Below are 18,651 nucleotides of genomic sequence, written 5' to 3' on the forward strand. Positions count from 1 at the left end.
AAATTACCATACAAAAGGAAATGTGTATGTTAATTTGGATATACATTGTAATAAAGATAGAATTTAATTCATATTATATATGTCCAGCGTTGTGCTTATTCATGCCATTTATTAATTATTACCAACCTGCGGAATATATTTCTTTCATGTCTATAAAAGTCTCAAAATTTAAACTAAAATAGAGAGAATAACTAAAATTTTATTTGTTATGTTCAGACGGAGGTACTGCAAATTTAAAAATCGATTTATTATTTTATTTATTTACTATTTATTTTATTTATTTATTTATTTACTATTAGATTACATTTCGCAGTTTAGTTGTTAATATAAAATATGTTTAAACAAGCTGCGAAACTAATCTGGCCTTCTACAGATGCAAAGAAAAATCACTTTATAGAGTTAAAATTTCTATTTTACAAATAATGTCACAAAATCAGAATCCTACGAAAGGCTGTTGGCCGTACGAATAGAAAACTTCGTTCCACATTTCCATTTCTTTCGCCTTTTTACCAGGCTTGACCTCAAGAGTGGTATCTATATCGAGATAGGGGATGTTTAAACCAGCAACTTGAGGCCAGGTCACATTAAGGAGGGAGTCCGACTCATCAGGGGTGGGATTCCTAAGAAAAGAACTTATAGGGTTAAGCTGGAGTGTTTACGAGAACTTAACCTACAGCGTTTTTGCAAAGTTGGTCCATAATCTAGCCAGTCTGCTTCTCGTTAGAAACTCCTCCTCTGTGGTCAGTTTGAATGGTGGGTAGTCAAAGAGATAAAGGACATCTTCTCCATGACCGACTTTTCCAGCACCTTAAATTGAAAACGATTGATTTTTTTTCTTCTGTATGGGTTTGAAAATGTCGATGGGGTACCTTCAATCGCGATATGAAATAAAGTTAAACTTCCATAATAAGAAAATTGGTAAAAATACACAGGAGTATAATTCGACTGAAGTTCAGCTTGTTTGAGCGACGATCTCACAAATAATTGGTCACTGGAAAACTAAAATTATTTTGGCTACAATAAACACTACTAGTGTCAAGATATTTGTTTAGTTTTGGTTTGTTTTAGTGCTCATTCATTTAGATAGCGTATGTCTGTTTGATTAACTCTGCAGCTTCGGTTAAATTAGTACCTGGTAAAGGATTTAGATTTGACGGTATTAGAGACTGCAGGTTTAAAACCAAGTGCAGCTATTATTAGTTCGGGCAGTACAACTAAAACACAGAAAAATGTATTGTTAACACGAAATAAATATAGGAAGAGAATTACACACTTCCCAAAAACATAAGTGATTCGGCTGAAGTTGTTCCTATGATTAGAGGTACTTGGTTAAAGTTTCCAGATTCGATCAACCCGAACTGGAGATCTGTTACATATGCATTCTCGTCTTCAACTTCTATTACTGGTCCCGCCTATAAAGAAGTGTTCTATAAATATATACCTCAAATTTAATTTCCACTTACTTGGGGGTTAGCGTTGAAGGCTCTAGTCAACACATCAGCTGGTTGACTCTGCAAGAAGTCCCTGATTTCCTCGCTATTTTGGGAAATAAATGGATTTATAGATCTGGCAATATCGTAGGCAACTTGTTTCGGATTAGATTCAGATGTGGCAGCCAAAGTGGTTAACGAACAACCGCTCTGGCAAATCGCAGCTCTATACAATCCTGCCGATTTTTTGTTAGCGATATGTGCTCCCACGGACATACCACCTGCGCTCTCGCCAAATATTGTCACTTTTTCTGGATCACCACCAAAGAATTCAATATTTTTCTGAGTCCACTTCATCGCTAATAGTTGGTCCTTGAGTCCGGCGTTACTCAAAATTACGCTATCATTGGTACTTAAGAAACCGTACGGACCAAGACGGTAATTGAATGTTACCACAATGACGTCTTCACTTACGAGAGCGTAAGGATCCATGTAACTATCACTGGAACATCCGGTTGTAAATGCGCCCCCATATATCCAGAACATTACTGGTAGTTTCTCTGTAATCTTACATTAATTACTTAATTGAACTGATGTAAATACCGCTACAAGGTTTGTTTCCTTAATACAAAAAATATTTAAAAGGCAAAGACACACAATTAAAATAGTTGCAAAAGTGTAGAATTCGCCCTCTTTGTATTCAAGAAGGGGTTGGATCAGTTCAGAGCAATTTATTGATTACGCCTCTTTCTGCAAGGTGATTGTGTCGTTTTCTATAGTTACAAAATCATTTTCGCGAAGTACATATTGTAATAAAGTTAACTTATCTAGGGTATCCTTCTTATTTGAGTGAAAATTGATCTTTATTTATTTAATGAAATTTTATGTCCAGAGCCTTTCATTTCGCGGAGGCGTGTAAACATTGATATGAAGGCAGTCCTCACTTTGGTCAGGTTCCTTTTCAGAATAGGTCATCGATATGCAACAATCTTTCGACTTAGTTGCGTGTAGAATTCCATCCCATGGTGTGTTTGGGACTGAAGCCTGCAACGTGTAATTAAATTACGATTTTTATTCAAACCCATGGAAAACTTTACTTATTTTCAGTTAATTTACCTGGAATCTCAAATTTCCTAGGGGAGGAATTGCAAACGGAATACCTCGATAAGCATAGTATGTGTAATTTTCGGTTTTGGTTTCGGCTCCACGAATTGTGCCGTCCGGAAGATCGATCAAAAGATCTGCATCCTAAAAAGGGAAAATTATATATTTTCGCGAACAGCAATAAACAAAATTAGATCTACTATATACGGATTGCTCATTTTACTATTCAACTGTAAGTTTAAAGATTGAATCTACCTCTAGTAAGGAGAGTCTAATTTTTTTTATGCTTAAGGTATTTTTTGAAAAACCTTTGAACTTGACTCACCACCAACGATATGAATAATACACCTATTAAAATTTGGTAATAAATCATGACTGTCTCGATATTAGCATATTGTGCTTATTTATACAAAACTGCGAGATTTGAAAAGCTGATAAATATTTATCTGTAAACCAGATAAGCTAATAATTGTTATTTTGACGACTCAGCTAAAGCTAAAGTAATTAGCAAATTAGAATTAACTATACTTTGCATTTTATAATATCAACGGATGTACCTCAACTACAACTTCGGATATGTCAAAATTTTGATAGAAGAGAACGAGATATTTCATATCCGGTAGGTAAAAGTATATTTTCTCAATTCCCTATTTAAAAATTTTCAAATATGCTCGGGTCAAGGGCGTGAGATGTGTGTATTTTAGGATTGGAGGTAATTCTAGCCAAGATATATTTACGTTTCTCACTTTTTGCTGACATTTATCAAACTTGTTGCATACTATAATATTAAATTGCTTTTTAATATTTACAAAAATTTTGTACTTTGCTTTATATAGTGCTAGATGTAGATGTAGATGTAGATATGTTATAGATCTTGTGTTCTGTACCTATTGAAATAAAAAACGCTAAAAATTCTACTTCTACTCAAACAGCATTTATCTTAGGTTCGTGGTGGTTCCCTTTATGCAGCGTTAGTTTATTTGTTTGTTTTCTTGAACTTGAGCAAGAAACAACATAATTTAATAATTCCCGCCACTTCTTGGTTAAAAACCGACACGCACCTTCAAAAAATATTTTTCCTCCTGTAAGCCTGTGGTTAAAACTTTCCTTTTTCTAATTAAGATTTTTCCTTGCATTAAATTTGGGGACAATAAAAATGCTTTCGACTCTAACAGATGCACCTTTTTCCAAAATCTACTGTTTACAAACCTTTATGTAAACCTGTATGTATTATAAATTTTACACAATAAATTTGTAATATAATTTTTTAACTAACAAAACATGTATCTAACGTTTTTTTAAAGAACAGAAGTAAAATTAAACAATAAAACATTATTTTCTGAAAGAGTAATAATATTTGTAATTTATGTTTGTTTCTTATTTTTCAGCTCTGCATCTTGAACTTTATTTCTTAATTCCTGCAAGAACACGATTCGATGTTCTAGAACGTTATTTTGTATTGCCCAAGCAATACAAGTATTAAACCCTGACACTGCATTAGAAACGGCATATTTTCCACAATAATTTGCATCACATATTGTAATTAAAGAATTTGAGGCGTTGTTTATAGTCTTAATTAATTGTCCGAATTCATACGGTTCCAACACAGTTTGGAAAATTGCAGTTGAAATTATCAGACATTTCCGATCAGTCTTCAATTATATGTTCGAAAAAAATTTCAGGACTCATAAGTTTCTGAATTTTCTCACGCACCAACTTCTAATTGTGAAGATGTCTAGTCTATAGGTGTAGCACAGATCGGAAAATATGTTACCACTTGCGAGATACCTGAAACAAAGTGGTAATGTTACAACAAAACTAAAAATACTGTGGTGCGAGTAATGACGAACTAAATGTAAATTTTTGACATAGTACAAATACAAAATCCGAAAAGTTGTTAAAAAAATTAAAACACATATATATCTTTTATGACAACTTATAATTTTTGGATCAGGTTAGGGAGTCTTACTAATGAAGATTCAATAATAATAATAATAATAATAATATTTAGTTTCCCAAGGACTACAAAATTGTATAAAAATAATTAAAAATATATATGCTTACAATATACATAGACATATAAAAAAACATTTACTCAAAAAAATTCGTCTAGACTATAAGATGTGTTGGATAACAAAAATGTTTCTAATATAAATAAATTTCTTTCTCTTAACTCCATTGGCAAGTCGTCCACAGCCTACAACAAGGAACATACAACTTACCGCTCTGTCTTGTATGCTCAGAATGTACGTTAGCAACTAATTTAAAATTCGATAAATTGTTGAGAGGCATACAATAAAATTTCAAAAATCAAGACACTTGCCAGTGGGAGAATTTTGTACTGGGCAAATAATCCTCTACAGGATGTAAACTTGGAAATATGCGCAATACTCCTTAATATACCTTTTTGAGCCAAAAATGCTTTATCGGCATTTATAGATGCTCCCCACATTTTATAAATTAACTGTTGCCTAGTTAAAATCTCACGAAAATTTAGTCAAAGATAATTGACTCCATTTAGAGTTGAAATAAGAGTATCACTGTGAGACCTCCAGTTTAAACAATCATCCAAACTCAATCCTAGAAACCTCACAGTATCCCTACTTGGGATAATGTTATTGCCAAAACAGATATTAAAATTATCACATTGTTTCTGTTAATTATGAAACCTTAGAGTATGGGTTTTACTTGTGCTGAACTATAATATTTTTTCAAACCATGCGATCAATCTACCGAGTACCCCACAGCACTTCTCTGAGAGGTCATCGTCATTTCCACACGACAACACCAAGGATATATCACCCGTATACATCACAAAAAGCGTATCAGATACAATTTACATATAATATGAAGAGTACAGTGCCTAAAACTGAACTTTGAGGGACACCCATCTCTATGCGTTGACTAACTGAAACGATCTTCTAAACAACTACTGATCTCGTCTAGAGCACGTCTAGAGCACCCTTATACCCGAAGCGTGCAGAGCTCCCCCAAGTTCCTTAAAATCAACACAGTCAAATTCCCAACTTAAGTTGCAAAAAATTCCACCCGAGCACTCACCGTCCTCGATTAAAGAAATTATCCTACGGAAATACGAATTATCTGCAAAACACATTAACCTCTCTAAGAAAGCATACTGAAACACTTTAGAAAAACTATTTGAAATTGTTACCTGGCGCAGACTTTTTCAATTGGTTAAGGCTTTCGCGGCCCTTTGATAAGCTATTACCTTGATTCGGGTCTAAACGCCGTCGTGCAAGGATAGCGAACTTACTCACCAACGTCGATTGGTTGGCGGGTCCCGGGAGCTCTGTTGATCACCACTACCCGTTGTTTTTGTATGTACCCGCCGAACGGTGCGACGGAAGAAATAGAAAGTCGAAAGATTAGAAAAAGTGTTGAAATGTTTATGCGTGTTATTGAAATGAACTTGTTTGTAGCGAAACAATATATTCTAATGGTCTACGTCCAACATCGGAGATGGAAAGACCTCTGAAGAAGCTCGACACTCGTGCTAGGGAAGAGTTAGGCAGTAATCCTAACCGACGACAGCCTTTAGACCCAAATCAAGATGATAGCGAAGACTTTTTATTTTTTAATATTTTTTTTTAATATTCAAGAGCTCACATCCCTCGTAAAAGGTATTGAATAAAAACTCTGGTCATTAACATCCCGAATAAAACTCAGCCCAATACTTTTGTTATCCAATTGAATGGAACTAATAATATTTTGGGAGCATCTATAAAATAGTGATTAAATACAGACACCACAATATTAGGCTCATTCTCGATTTTAATTTCAACAGCTCCCGTTCTTCCAAAGCCAGTACGTGAACGACAAAAACTGCAACGTAAATAAAATATTGAAGATAAGTTGATCTCGTTTCTTGATTGAAGAAACCTAAAGACGCCGACAGCTGCGATTTTTGTTTGAATCATTACTGCCGACGCTACATAGCTTTGATGTAAATCAAAAACTGACAACAGAGGAATGAATTGAAAACTTTGTCCTCTTGAGTAACCAAGAAAAAATTATACTGAAAATTTCTTGACGTTTCTAATAACAGAATCTTTTTTAAGATCTGGTTTTTATTTGTTTCCATGATAATTTTGATACATTCCAATTATAAAGCTAAGATGGGTTCTATATTCTTTCAACACCTCTATTATTCTTAATCGCCATAATACAGGACTTGGAGTCTAGATGCTTTTTTGCATTTAGTACTTTGAATTTTGAGTGGTTTAGATGGAAATAGTTGTGAACAATTCGAAACAATCCTCTATTAATGCCGATAAATCAGTCATCGCAGGGTAAATAGACATCAGACAATTTCACGCATATGCTGCATATAGCATGATTTTCAAACCGATTCATTTTAAAACAAAAAAAATGTCGATTTAACTGGCTCCACAATATTCTTTATTACATCGCGAGTTTTTCTGATGTTTTTAACTGTCAAAATACAGCTTCTTGCACTCTAGCCATGAACTCCATACGATTAGCATGTGTATGTAAAGTTAATAATAGTTACAAAAAAAAACATTTTCTATCACAAAATTTTATTTTTTACCACTTGTAGCCCAAAGCAAATAAAAAATCAAAGACTGGAATATGGTTCATTAAGAAGTGCATTTCCGTCTAATACAGCAAATAAAAGTCAAAATCTTATAGGGCATTACCTAAACTGCAGAGCACATAAAATTATAATTCTCTACCACCCAATCTAAATTTGTTCATAAACATATTTGAAGATTAAATTGCGTTTCTGTCAGTAAAAAATAACAATAAAAAAATTTCAATTTTTCTTATTCTTTTTAACATAAGCTTAATTATTTATAATATTTTGACTATTGTAATTATCGTTGATATGGAAAACGCCATTTTCATAAACTATAGCAGGTTGATACGTTGGTTTTTCTTGATTTAGAGATTATTGAATTGTCTTTGCAGAGGTTGAAGCAGACCCCATTGCGCCAATTATTTCCTGATGATGACCGGAATCTATTTACAGATATGGGTTTATGAAGTGGCTACAAACATGCCCTGTTATTTTAATTAATTGCTGTTCTTTAATTCTCGTTTTGGCTGAATAGCAGTGCTTCTTGAGGAGCGATTGGTTACATCGACTGACATCGATTCCGGTCAATGTTGCAGTCGATTTGAACCCGGAAAATAATGTATTTTATTCAGGCAGGATGTTCTCGTATCAACCTTTAGGAATTGGGGTGCTGCCAGTTTGGATTTGGAGTTAAAAATGTCCATTTCGTTTTCATGAGTTGGCCTCGCTTGCTTGTTAGTAACTGGACGTATTTTTTCATTGAGTATATTCGATACTAGCCACTTACTGAATACTATTTTCTTTAACCGCCTTGGATGGTCTTGGAGAAAACCGGATTTTACTCCATGCGGCCCATGATTGTCAATATCCTCCACAAAATATTTTATTGTTGCTGCCGCTCCTTTGTTTACTCTCTGGGTAAAATGTGAAAAAACTTTCACAATTTGTATGTAAAAAAATGGATGAAATTTGCGATCACACATTTCTAGAAAGTAATCCTACAACTGCTTGGTTGTGGAGTTCCAGAAAACTTTAATAACACTCTTCTTATAGTCTTCAGAGTTCTTTTTTGGCGCGTTGAACCCATAGACGTTTCCCGGTATTCGAAGTGATCAACTAATTTTGTGGCGAATATTTTCTTTGCTTTTTTGACTGAAGCGAAACATATTTTTTAATTATTTGATTTTCGAATACAATTTGGTTGAGCATTTTCTTAATAAATACCACACGAGATTAAATTACATCCGGAAATTTTCACAATATTCATGAGCTTTAAAAAATTCCCGGTAACTACATAAAATTATTGCATGAGATGTTAGTAAATTATTATCAAAATTTCAGCTCTCTGCGAATTGCCACCTAACGTGAATCACCGTATATGTTCTGCATATTTTTCCCCCATATTGGTATTGGTATTGGTATTAAAGGGGGGCGCCCTCGCGGGCGTCCAAGCACTTAGGCCACCAGATGGGCCCGTTGTGCCCCCAGGCCGCTCTAGAGGGCGTCCAGAATGCCGCCCCTCCTGTAGAAGGTCAGCAACTCCTTTAGCCCAATACCGTGCACTGAGTCCGGATCGATCAGGGCCTTTCCGAAGACTCCCAATCTTGCCCATGTCAAGGCAGGGCACTCGGTGAGCAGATGATACGGGGTCTCCTCCCCTTCCATGCACCACCTACACTCCGGGTCGTCTCCAATGCCTAGCAAGCAGAGATGCCTCCTAAGCCTGTGAAGGCCCCTGTTAGTGCTCTACACTCCCTCCTGATCAGTCTAAGCAGCTCCCTGGTCCGAGGAAGGGCGGGCCCATCCATCATAAGCCTCGCCTGCCTCATTCCCGGAGCAACTCTCCAGCCCTCCGCGGCCCGGTCTCTCGCCCAGGCTTCGAGAGCTCCCCGCCTCACCCACGGGGCGATCCCCAAGCGGGGCTCTGGCCCTATATGCCTATGCGAGGAGCACTCCCTGGCTAAGGCGTCCGCTGCCTCATTGCCCCGGACACCGGTGTGACCCGGGACCCAGAGCAACGTGACCTTTCTCTCCTCAGCCACCCTCCTCAGTACCCCTTTGCACTCCTTTATCAACAAGGAGCGCGTACGCACTGACTTCAGCGCCATGAGTGCAGCCCTACTATCCGAGCAGAAGAAGACTCTCCTGCTTCCGTAGTTGAGCCGAAGCACCTCTCTGGCCGCCATCAATAAACCGAAAATTTCCGCCTGAAACACAGTGCAGTACTGACCCAAAGGGACCGACAAGCTTGATCCCGTTGTCTCGCAGTACGCTCCAACTCCGGCCAGATCTCCCATTCTGGACCCGTCAGTGTACCAGACAAGTCCATCCCAGGAGCCGACTCTGCCCTCTCTCCAATCTTCCCTTGATGGAAAGAGAAAGGTCAATTTATCAAAGAAGGTCATCTCGGGGATCATGACGTCACTCGGCATGCCCATGACTCCGCGGTCCCCGCGACAGCCCTCTAAAATGTCGTACGGACCCCGATTGAAGGTTCCCTCCCTCCAGAGCCCGCAGCTCGCCAGCCTCACAGCTGTCCTGGCCGCCTCCATCTGCACCCGATCCGCCAGAGAAGGCAGCCCCACCAGAGCCTCCAGGGCCCTCGTGGGCGCCGTTCTCATGGCGCCCGTTATGCAGAGGCAAGCCAATCTCTGCAGTCTGTCAAGAACTAGCCTTGCTCCCGCTCTTTTGGTCCCCGGCCACCATGCCACTGCCCCATGCGTGAGCATAGGCACCACCATGGTACCGTAGATCCACTGCATGATCTTCGGCCCCAGGCCCCAAGTGCCCCCTACCGCTCTCCGGCACGCCCACAGAGCTCCAAAGGCCGACCTGGTCCTTGATCTTATATGTTCCTGGAAGGTCAACTTAGAGTCCAACCATACGCCCAAGTACTTGACACTTCCGCTTGCAGAAAGAGGCACCCCATCCATCGAAATGTTGAGGTTGCACTCCATCTTCCTTTTTCTAGTGAAGATGACCATCTCCACCTTGCTAGGATTGACAGCCAACTTGCTGTCCAGGCACCATTGTGAGAATCTTGCCAATGCCCCGTTCAGGAGCCCCTGCATCCTCCTCACGTCCGTCCCCTGCGTCATTATCACAAGGTCGTCTGCATATGCCTGAGCATAGACTCCGTGTTCTTCCCTCAGAATATGCAATATCTCGTTCACCACCAGGCACCACAGGAACGGGGACAAGACCCCGCCCTGTGGACAACCCCTTGATGAACCGATGGAGACCTGCTCCCCACCAAGTCTTGCCTCGACCCTCCTGTCGGTTAGCATGGAGCGGATCCACCTTACAATGGCCGTCCCCACTCCAGTACTCTCCACCGCCCTGCAGATCGAGTACAGGGCCGTGTTATTGAAAGCCCCTTCGATGTCAGCGAACACGCACACCGACAGCCGTCCCGAGCCCATACCCTCCTCCAACCTGGAAGTCAGATGGTGAAGAGCTGAGCCCACAGACCCGCCACTTCGGTACGCATGCTGAGCTGGCTCTAAGGGGGCCTCCAGCTCCACCCAGTCCCTCAGATACCGGTCCACCAGCCTCTCCAGAGTCTTCATAATGAAGCTGGTGAGGCAAACAGGCCGGTACGACTTCGGGTCTGTGTAGTCACTCTTCCCTACCTTGGGAATGAACACTACCTTGCTGTGTCTCCACAGCTCGGGCACGTACCCCCTCGCAATGGAGGCCCTGAACAGGTCCATCAGCGGGCTGGTCAGGAGACCTCCGTCCCTTTGCAGCAGAGCCGGAAATACTCCATCCCCGCCCGCCGACTTGAAGGGGCCAAAGCTGTCAATAGCCCACCTCAGCCTACTATGGGTAACCACCCTCCTTGCCGTGGCGTAGTCGCCTCCAAGACGACCCCCGGCTTCAATATTCCCCCCTGTGTCCGGATCAGCGGACCCTGGGAAGTGCGTGTTCAGCAACTGTTGTAGTGTGTCCCCTGGTCCCGCTGTGTAGCCACCGCCGGTCCTGCGGACCACCCCCAGTCTTCCCGCAGGGTCACTTCTGAGTACCCTAAGGAGCCTAGCCGCGTCCGGGGTATTCATTACTCCGTCGCAGTAGCCCCTCCAGGCCCTCCTCTGTGATGCCCGTAGTTCTTTTTTGTACTGTCTGCGGACCTCCCTATAGAGATCCCAGTCCGCACCTTGGCTGCTGCTCCTCGCTGTATTGAACAGCCTCCGCACTTTCATCCTGAGACGCTAAAGGGAAGAGCTCCACCAAGGAGTCCTTCCCGCCCTATGCTCCTCTGTCTCAGGGCAACTATTCTCGAACGCCCGCATCGGTCGGCGGCCTCGTCAATCTCAAATTTTTCCCCCATATAAAAACGACCTATTTAGAAAATAATTAGCTACGGTAAACATCGCACGTCGGCCCAATGCAATGCAAACAAGTAATAAGTCAAAAAAAGTTAAAGCTTCATAAAAATTAAAGCCCTAACGGTTCACAAAGCCCTGCAAATCTATTGAGAAAGGAAGGGTTTTCTAGGACCTCATAAATTATATCTTGGTTGGATAAATCGATTCCTAAATATCCTAATCTTACACATGTTAGTTGCGTTTGAAAAGAATCATCTGAAATTTTAAAATAAAAAAAAAATCATCTCCTCCACCTTTGGCACAAACACCGTTATCATTATGTCTAATTTTGATAGGCCGAAAATTATTTGGTTCTGTGAACTCTTTCAGTACATGAGAGTTGTTTCCGCCGAAACCCCTGACAATTTAAACCCGAGTGACGATACAAGGGTAATGGAATCAAGGTAGTCTTTTCAATTGCTACTGCAATTTTCGATCAAGCCGGATTAGCCTGTTTAAGGTGTTTTTTCGATCACTACTATCAATTTGCTGTCCTTCGTAGTGAATATTGGGAGGGATGAAGTCCCTTTCTAAAGCAATAATTGTCAAAATAACACTGGTCTAAAAATCTTCATAGCTGGTATATGTTTATCCCTTTTAGTGTGAGCCATATGGATTGATTCCGACCACCATCCTCTAAGGATCACCAGCTCTCATACGTTATGAGAGAGAGCTATTGTGAAATTTGATGTGAAATGGGCAGTTGAAACAGGATGCCTGAATCTCTAAATCCCTCCGAATTTCCTTTCGCGTGAACAACCGTTTTGTAAATGCGTTTCGAATCTTTAGACTTTTGGAGAAACATCGCTATAATCGCTTCTGCTCTCATAAAATCATCGGTCGTCAAAGGACATCTTTGTTCACAAGCCTCAATCTAAGGATCGTAGTAAATCAAGTAAATGCTTGCTGTTTCATCAAACAATAAATCTGTCAACAATTTATGTTTACTTTTTCAATTCTCCTTACCTCTTAAATTGTTATAAAATAGAAGCAAAACCGGATTCGCCGAGCATAAAATGACTTGATCACTTTCAGTTGTTAAAGATTATATTTGGCAACTCTATCCAAAATATCCAGCGTCAAACTTGTCGATTCCCATTCGGGATTCAACATCTGGGACAACGATACCCCATCTTATAGGATCACTTGACACGATAGCAGATTTGTTGATTAGATTTTCCTTGAACTGGTGAGTAGTGTAGCAGCTTGGAAAATTTCACGATACACCTATCTAATGTCATCTGCACTATTCAAAACATATAGATTATGGAATGGGACTCTCACCGCTGATAACAACTTCATTTCCTGCTTAAGAACTAGCCATTATCATCCCAAATTCCCCAAAAGGATCTGTTGTTATCTTCACTGCTGCCGAGATATGAGAATGTTAATTTGATTTAGGCAACTTAATGTCGATCAAATAATTCTTGATTCATACTCGTTTTACGATGACACACTTATCGTTTTTTGCAGCTATACCAGTTGTAACATATTTCATGTAAATAAATATTACCATACAAAAGGAAATATGTATGTTAATTTCGATATACATTGTAATAAAAATGGAATTTAATTCTTATTATACAGGTTAAACGTTGTGTTGATTCATGGTATTTATTAATAATTACGAACCTACTCATCATTTTTTCAGTTTAAGTCTAAAGTTTAACTAAACTATGGAGATTAATTAAAATTATATTCATTGCGTTCTAGTGGAGAAGAGGATAAAAAGAACAAACAATTGAACATCTATTTTTGGTTAGTTATGTTACTTCGTAAAAACAATTAATCTGATCTTCGAATGTAAAAAAAACATCACTTTACGTAATTAACAGTAATAATATATATTTTGCAGAAAATATATAGACTGTCGTAAAATCAGAATCCTACGAAGGACTGTTGACCGTACGAGTAGAAAATTTCGTTCCACATTGCCATTTCTTTCGCCTTTTTAACAAGCTTGATTTGAAGGGTCGTATCTATATCGAGATGAGCGATGTTAGAATCCAAAACTCATCCAGACTCATCAGGGGTGGGATTCCTAAAATATTATATTTGACCCACAGTATTTTTGGCAAATTGGTTCATTATCCAGTAATTCTGCTTCTTATTAGTGACACCTCGTCTGTGGTTAGCTAGTAGGACGAAAAGACAAAGATGTAAATGATGTCTTCGCCATGCCCGACTTTCAGCACCTTAAAGTGAAAACAATTTTCTTCTTTCTGTACAGATTTTCTTCTTCTGGTGCAAGAGAAAGAAAATTGGTAAAAATGCACTGGCGTAAATTTTATTTTTAAATGTAAAAGTAAAGAAAATAATTAAATTTACAAATCCAATAGAAATTATTTTAATTTTTCAAAGAAACTTCCACAGGCTAGTGTAATACTTTTTACAAAACTTTTGTATTCCTGATGCGTCGGTTTTTGCTGCGTCGAATTTGCTGACGTTTCGCCAATTATCCTGTTCGCTTCTTCAAAGCTTGACTGAAACTGGCTCGTATTTTAATCTGTACCTCCTTATATATTGCTTGAGGGGGGCGGAGCTAAATGAGGGGTATAAACACCCTCTCGGATGACTGATTCCCATGTTGGTGACAAGTAGAGACCTGAGTCGCGGTTAAGATTGTTAGGTTGTTTATAGATTTCTATAACCGCGACTCAGGTCTCTACCTATCACCAATATGGGACTTAGTCATCCGATACGGTGTTTATGGCAAATTCAACTCAACAAAAACCGACGCAGAAGGAATCCAACAGAACGCGAAGTTGCTCTCTTCCGTAGTAGATAATATTTAAAATATAAAAATATTGCATAAATGCAAAATTATATTTTACAATCAGAGTAGATAAATTATATTCGCTGGTTACAAAATCAAGTTTATTCAAGGAGACAATATTTTTCTCGAATACAAGTGTTTCTTTAAGTATTTTGTTATCCCAAAATTGTGCCTCATTAATATTTGCATTGCAATTTTCAAGCCCGACGTACGATATTTTAAAATTTCACAGAGAATGTGGTTCTTATTTATTTATTTATTGAAATTTTTGGATGTTTACCCAGACCGTGGAGTAATGTAAGTAATAAAACTCATCGTTGAGAATAGACAAATAAAAATAAAGGTAAAAAAAGTCTCCCAGAAATAAAATACTGGAGGGAAACAGATAAAGTGGATTAGTTTTATTTTTTTTGAAAAAAAATATATTAATTTGTAACCGCAGTATTTAAATTTTTATTTTGTTTCAGTTGTTTTAATTCTATCTTGAATGTGGCATTTATTATTTAATTTCTATTTTATGTTCAAAACCTTACATTTCTCAGAGGCGTGTAGAGGCAGTCTTCGCTTTGTTGCGATTCATATTGCGAAATAGTCATCGATATGATATATGATATCTTTTGTTTCAGTAGCGTCCAGAACACCGTCTCATGGTGCGCTTGGCACTGAAGCCTGCCACGATTTAGAAAATTGCGCGTTTTATTGAAACCCATACAGAATTTCACAAATTGTTAGCCACATTTACCTGAAAGCTCAAATTTGCTAACGGCGGAATTGCAAAGGAAATAGCGCGTAACATGCATAGCATGTGTAGTTTTCGTACTGCATACTGCATACTTTTCATACAATTAATTAAGCATAACTGAAGAGTGTCTCTTAATTTCTAGTATGGGTGTGTTGTTCTAAAATATGTGACTGATTTGCTAAATTTTAATGTGGATATTGTGGAAACTCTAATAAGTTTCGAATATATATTAACTTGAATTACATTTAATTGAATTTGAATTTTTATATAGAATTTGATTATCGACCGTAACTATCTTATTGTTGAAGTATTGTTTATAGTTTTCATTTTTTTATGCAAATCTGCGAGTATTGAAAAATAGATAAACATTTGTGCTGCTATTTTGGCGATGAACAATATTACCAAAAAGGTTGGATTGTTTTCGGTAGATTTTAGCCGCAGATGGTACTTCGCATCACAGTCAGTGCGGTTTTGCAAAAAGGTACTCAAAATGTAACGGTCGTAGATAAAGCAACACACTGGTAAACTTATTCACTCGCATATTTAGCACTCGCTCCGCTACTGAGAAACCAAGTTTGTGATTGAAATGGAATTGGTCATAAATTGTTACATTTTCTGTATAGCGTTTTTAAACATTTTGATTCTCTATCTACCTATAGTCAATGTCTCTTCAGTGCTACTTTTGCTTAAGGATTAGCATTTACCCTACTTTAGTGATAGTAATTTTTAGTTGGTGAAAGCACACACACAACATTATAAAAGAATGCAGGGGAAACTCACTTACACACACGGAAACGGTGACGTACTTTGACCTATGTTGATAACGGATGACACTTAAAATATGGTAATCGAAAATTGACAAAGATAACTAAATATGGATTTTCATATCGCTTTATATCGAAAATCTTTATCTCAATCGATATCAGACAGTCATATTTTAATAATTATTTCATAATTACTACTTTCTTTACATTTGAAAGTTAAAATTTTCAGCAAAGCCCAAGTAACCTTACCACTTTCCACACAATAATCATGACTGAAATTATTGCATGAAGTAACCTAAAGAAAGCGGACTTCATCGAGTTAAAAATGTAATGTGAAATACTTAATTATACACATATCTATAGTGCGAGCCACTTCGGATATTCCTGAGTAATTACCACACGGGTTTGTTGGCAATCGGACGTTTTCCCACGGCTTGAATTTTGACGTTTGTTAATCCTGACGGATATGTCATTGAATATATTACTGTTTCTTTTTTGTAAAATGTACTGAATATATAAAGGTAACTGGTAAACTATTTAAGTCGCTAGTTTATGAAGCAGTCGCTCCGCTCGTGCCAAATGAACTCGCTACTAAAGTGGCATTTACGACACTTGTTGTTATTAAAGGTATGTGGTAATCATACCTAAATGCATCACGTAAACTCTTGATTGTCCAGACAATTTTTTTATAACTGCACATAAAATAGGATGAAAAAAGATGAGGTATATTCTTTATTGAACAAAAAAGTATAAGGCTCTTTTTAAGGTAACGATTTGATTTCTGTTTGGTTTAGATGTATCAAAAACGTCTTCTTGTGAGGTGAGGGGCCTTGAAAATGTATATCAAAAATTTTGTGCGTACTTTAAACATTGTTGTATTTGTATTTGTATTTTGTGAATTGGCAATGATAATGAACCATCAATTTTCATGTCGCATTTTATCAAATACAGGCATCTCAGTTGATATCAGATAAACATATTTTAATAATTACCTTTTACCTACCTCCTTTAAAATGTTTTATTTTGTTAAGTTTCAGTTTGAAACTAAGCGTAAAAATAACTAACCCTTTCGAAGAGAAACGTGGACATTTTGCAAGAAATGGTGCTTTAAATATTTTTCACTTTCTATATAATAATCATGAATGGTCATATTCCGTACAGTTCTTCTATTATAAAACGTTTTCTTGTGACCCCTGGGGCGCCTTCAGAATGAAAATCAAGAACTTACTGCGAATTATACATATACTTCTGGATTTTCATCATCCATTATTCGATAGTTTTGCGTCGGAGACCTTAACGTAGCTCAGCGTATCTAGATGACGTGCCACACTTACAAAACAATAATCGAAATTCCTTTATTTTGAAGATTTTAAATTGGAAAAAATTGATATCAGATAATCAAATTTTAATAAATATTTTATACCTACTAACTTGCTTTAAAATATTTTGTTACATTCTAGTGTCAGTAACAAATTGTAAAGATAACCAACCATTTTAAAGAGAATGTTGTCGTTTTGCAAGAAGTAATGCTTTAAATTTTTTTCCCTTTCTCTGCTGTAATCGCCATTGGAAATATTGCATGAAATAGCCAACATTGTGAGCACTATCTACTATCAATATAATGATAATTATAGTTTACATTACTTTAAAGGGTCGTAGCATTCGCATTTTTTGGCGTCGCATAAATTTTTTTTAGGAACTGCAACTAAAACATGCTAAATGTGGCCCCTAAGGTGCTTAGAAAATGCACATTTTAAACTTACTGCGAACTATACAAAGTGTTTCTTTTTACGACAGAAATGGTAAATGACACTTTCTTAACAAATATGTTTCGCAAATAATAACTAAATAAATCAGCAGTTTATGTCGTAATTAACTGAATTTGCAAAAAAGTCTATCAATATATTCTTAATAATCGAATCGATCTAGCGTGCCGGAAGCGTCAACTTTACCACGCCAGTTTCGTTTCCCACGAATCCGAGCCGGACATTTCCCAGATTGCACCTCAGGGGTTTGGGAGAAATCGGATGTTTTCGAGATAATTCCCGCGCTTTGAATATTGACGTCTGTCAATTGTGATGTTCAGGTCAGTGAACATTGTTTTGCGAAAATGTATCCAAAAACTAATCGTCGTAGAAAAAGTATAGCAGGCAATACGTTCGGTAATTTTTTTAAGTCACTTGCTTATTAAACAATGGCTCCGCTGCGCTCCGCTCGTGTCAAATAAACTCGTGAGTCAAAGGCTGTTTACCGTACTTGTTGCATAATATACTATTAACCATAGCTCACCAACATGACAGTGAAAAAAAGTTTGTGAAATGTTAGAGAATTCAAAATTTGCTGCTTCTTCCTCATCTGCTTTGACATAAATAAAACCAAGAAGAAAAAGAAGAAGTTTTTGGACCCAATTTACTTAAACTAGGATTAAAGAACCGTTTTATTCTGAAATCGTGCCAAAAGTTCAGACTATTTGTACTATCACTCTCATTTAGATCTGTACCCTCCTGATACTAGGAAGAAGTTTCTCTCAAAATTTAAAAATAGTATGAATAAAAATTATACAAGTTCTTGAAATGCAGACTGGGTCGGCCCAGAGTCGGGCTCGACCCATTCAGTTCGCTTGACACAATGTGAAATGAAGATAAAAAGTAATGTTGCATCTTTGAATGTGGTAATTTGTCGCCAAGTTTTGAATACTGTTAGGGCGATAAATATATACTCAATAACAATCGCGAAAGTCAAACCCTCCAAACTTATTTTAAAGACGCAGTTTTGATAATAATCGACATTGAATATGGGTGTAGGGCAACGTGATGGAAATTACCATAAAATTTTCTCAGAAGTCCTAAACCAAAATAATAGACTGAGAAACCGGTAACGATAGGATCTTGAAAATACTTTAGAATTAAT

The 18,651-nt window shown here is 37.7% G+C and overlaps 1 protein-coding gene across 1 annotated transcript; it reads right to left on the reverse strand.

Moving 5' to 3' along the window:
• Window positions 1-457: 457 nt before the first annotated feature.
• Window positions 458-2,895, reverse strand: LOC132696424 (carboxylic ester hydrolase-like). The gene is made up of 8 exons (XM_060661237.1): window positions 2,860-2,895; window positions 2,547-2,678; window positions 2,375-2,474; window positions 1,464-1,990; window positions 1,274-1,412; window positions 870-1,214; window positions 675-807; window positions 458-620 (listed from the first exon to the last, which is right to left on the reverse strand). Exons 3-6 carry the CDS (start codon window positions 2,403-2,405, stop codon window positions 1,126-1,128), a joined length of 786 nt encoding a protein of 261 aa, XP_060517220.1. The 5' UTR covers window positions 2,406-2,474; window positions 2,547-2,678; window positions 2,860-2,895; the 3' UTR covers window positions 458-620; window positions 675-807; window positions 870-1,125.
• Window positions 2,896-18,651: the final 15,756 nt, after the last annotated feature.

This window comes from Cylas formicarius, unplaced genomic scaffold (genome assembly GCF_029955315.1).
Source record: "Cylas formicarius isolate icCylForm1 unplaced genomic scaffold, icCylForm1.1 PGA_scaffold_1__22_contigs__length_36826433, whole genome shotgun sequence".
Taxonomy (NCBI): Eukaryota; Metazoa; Arthropoda; class Insecta; order Coleoptera; family Brentidae; genus Cylas; species Cylas formicarius.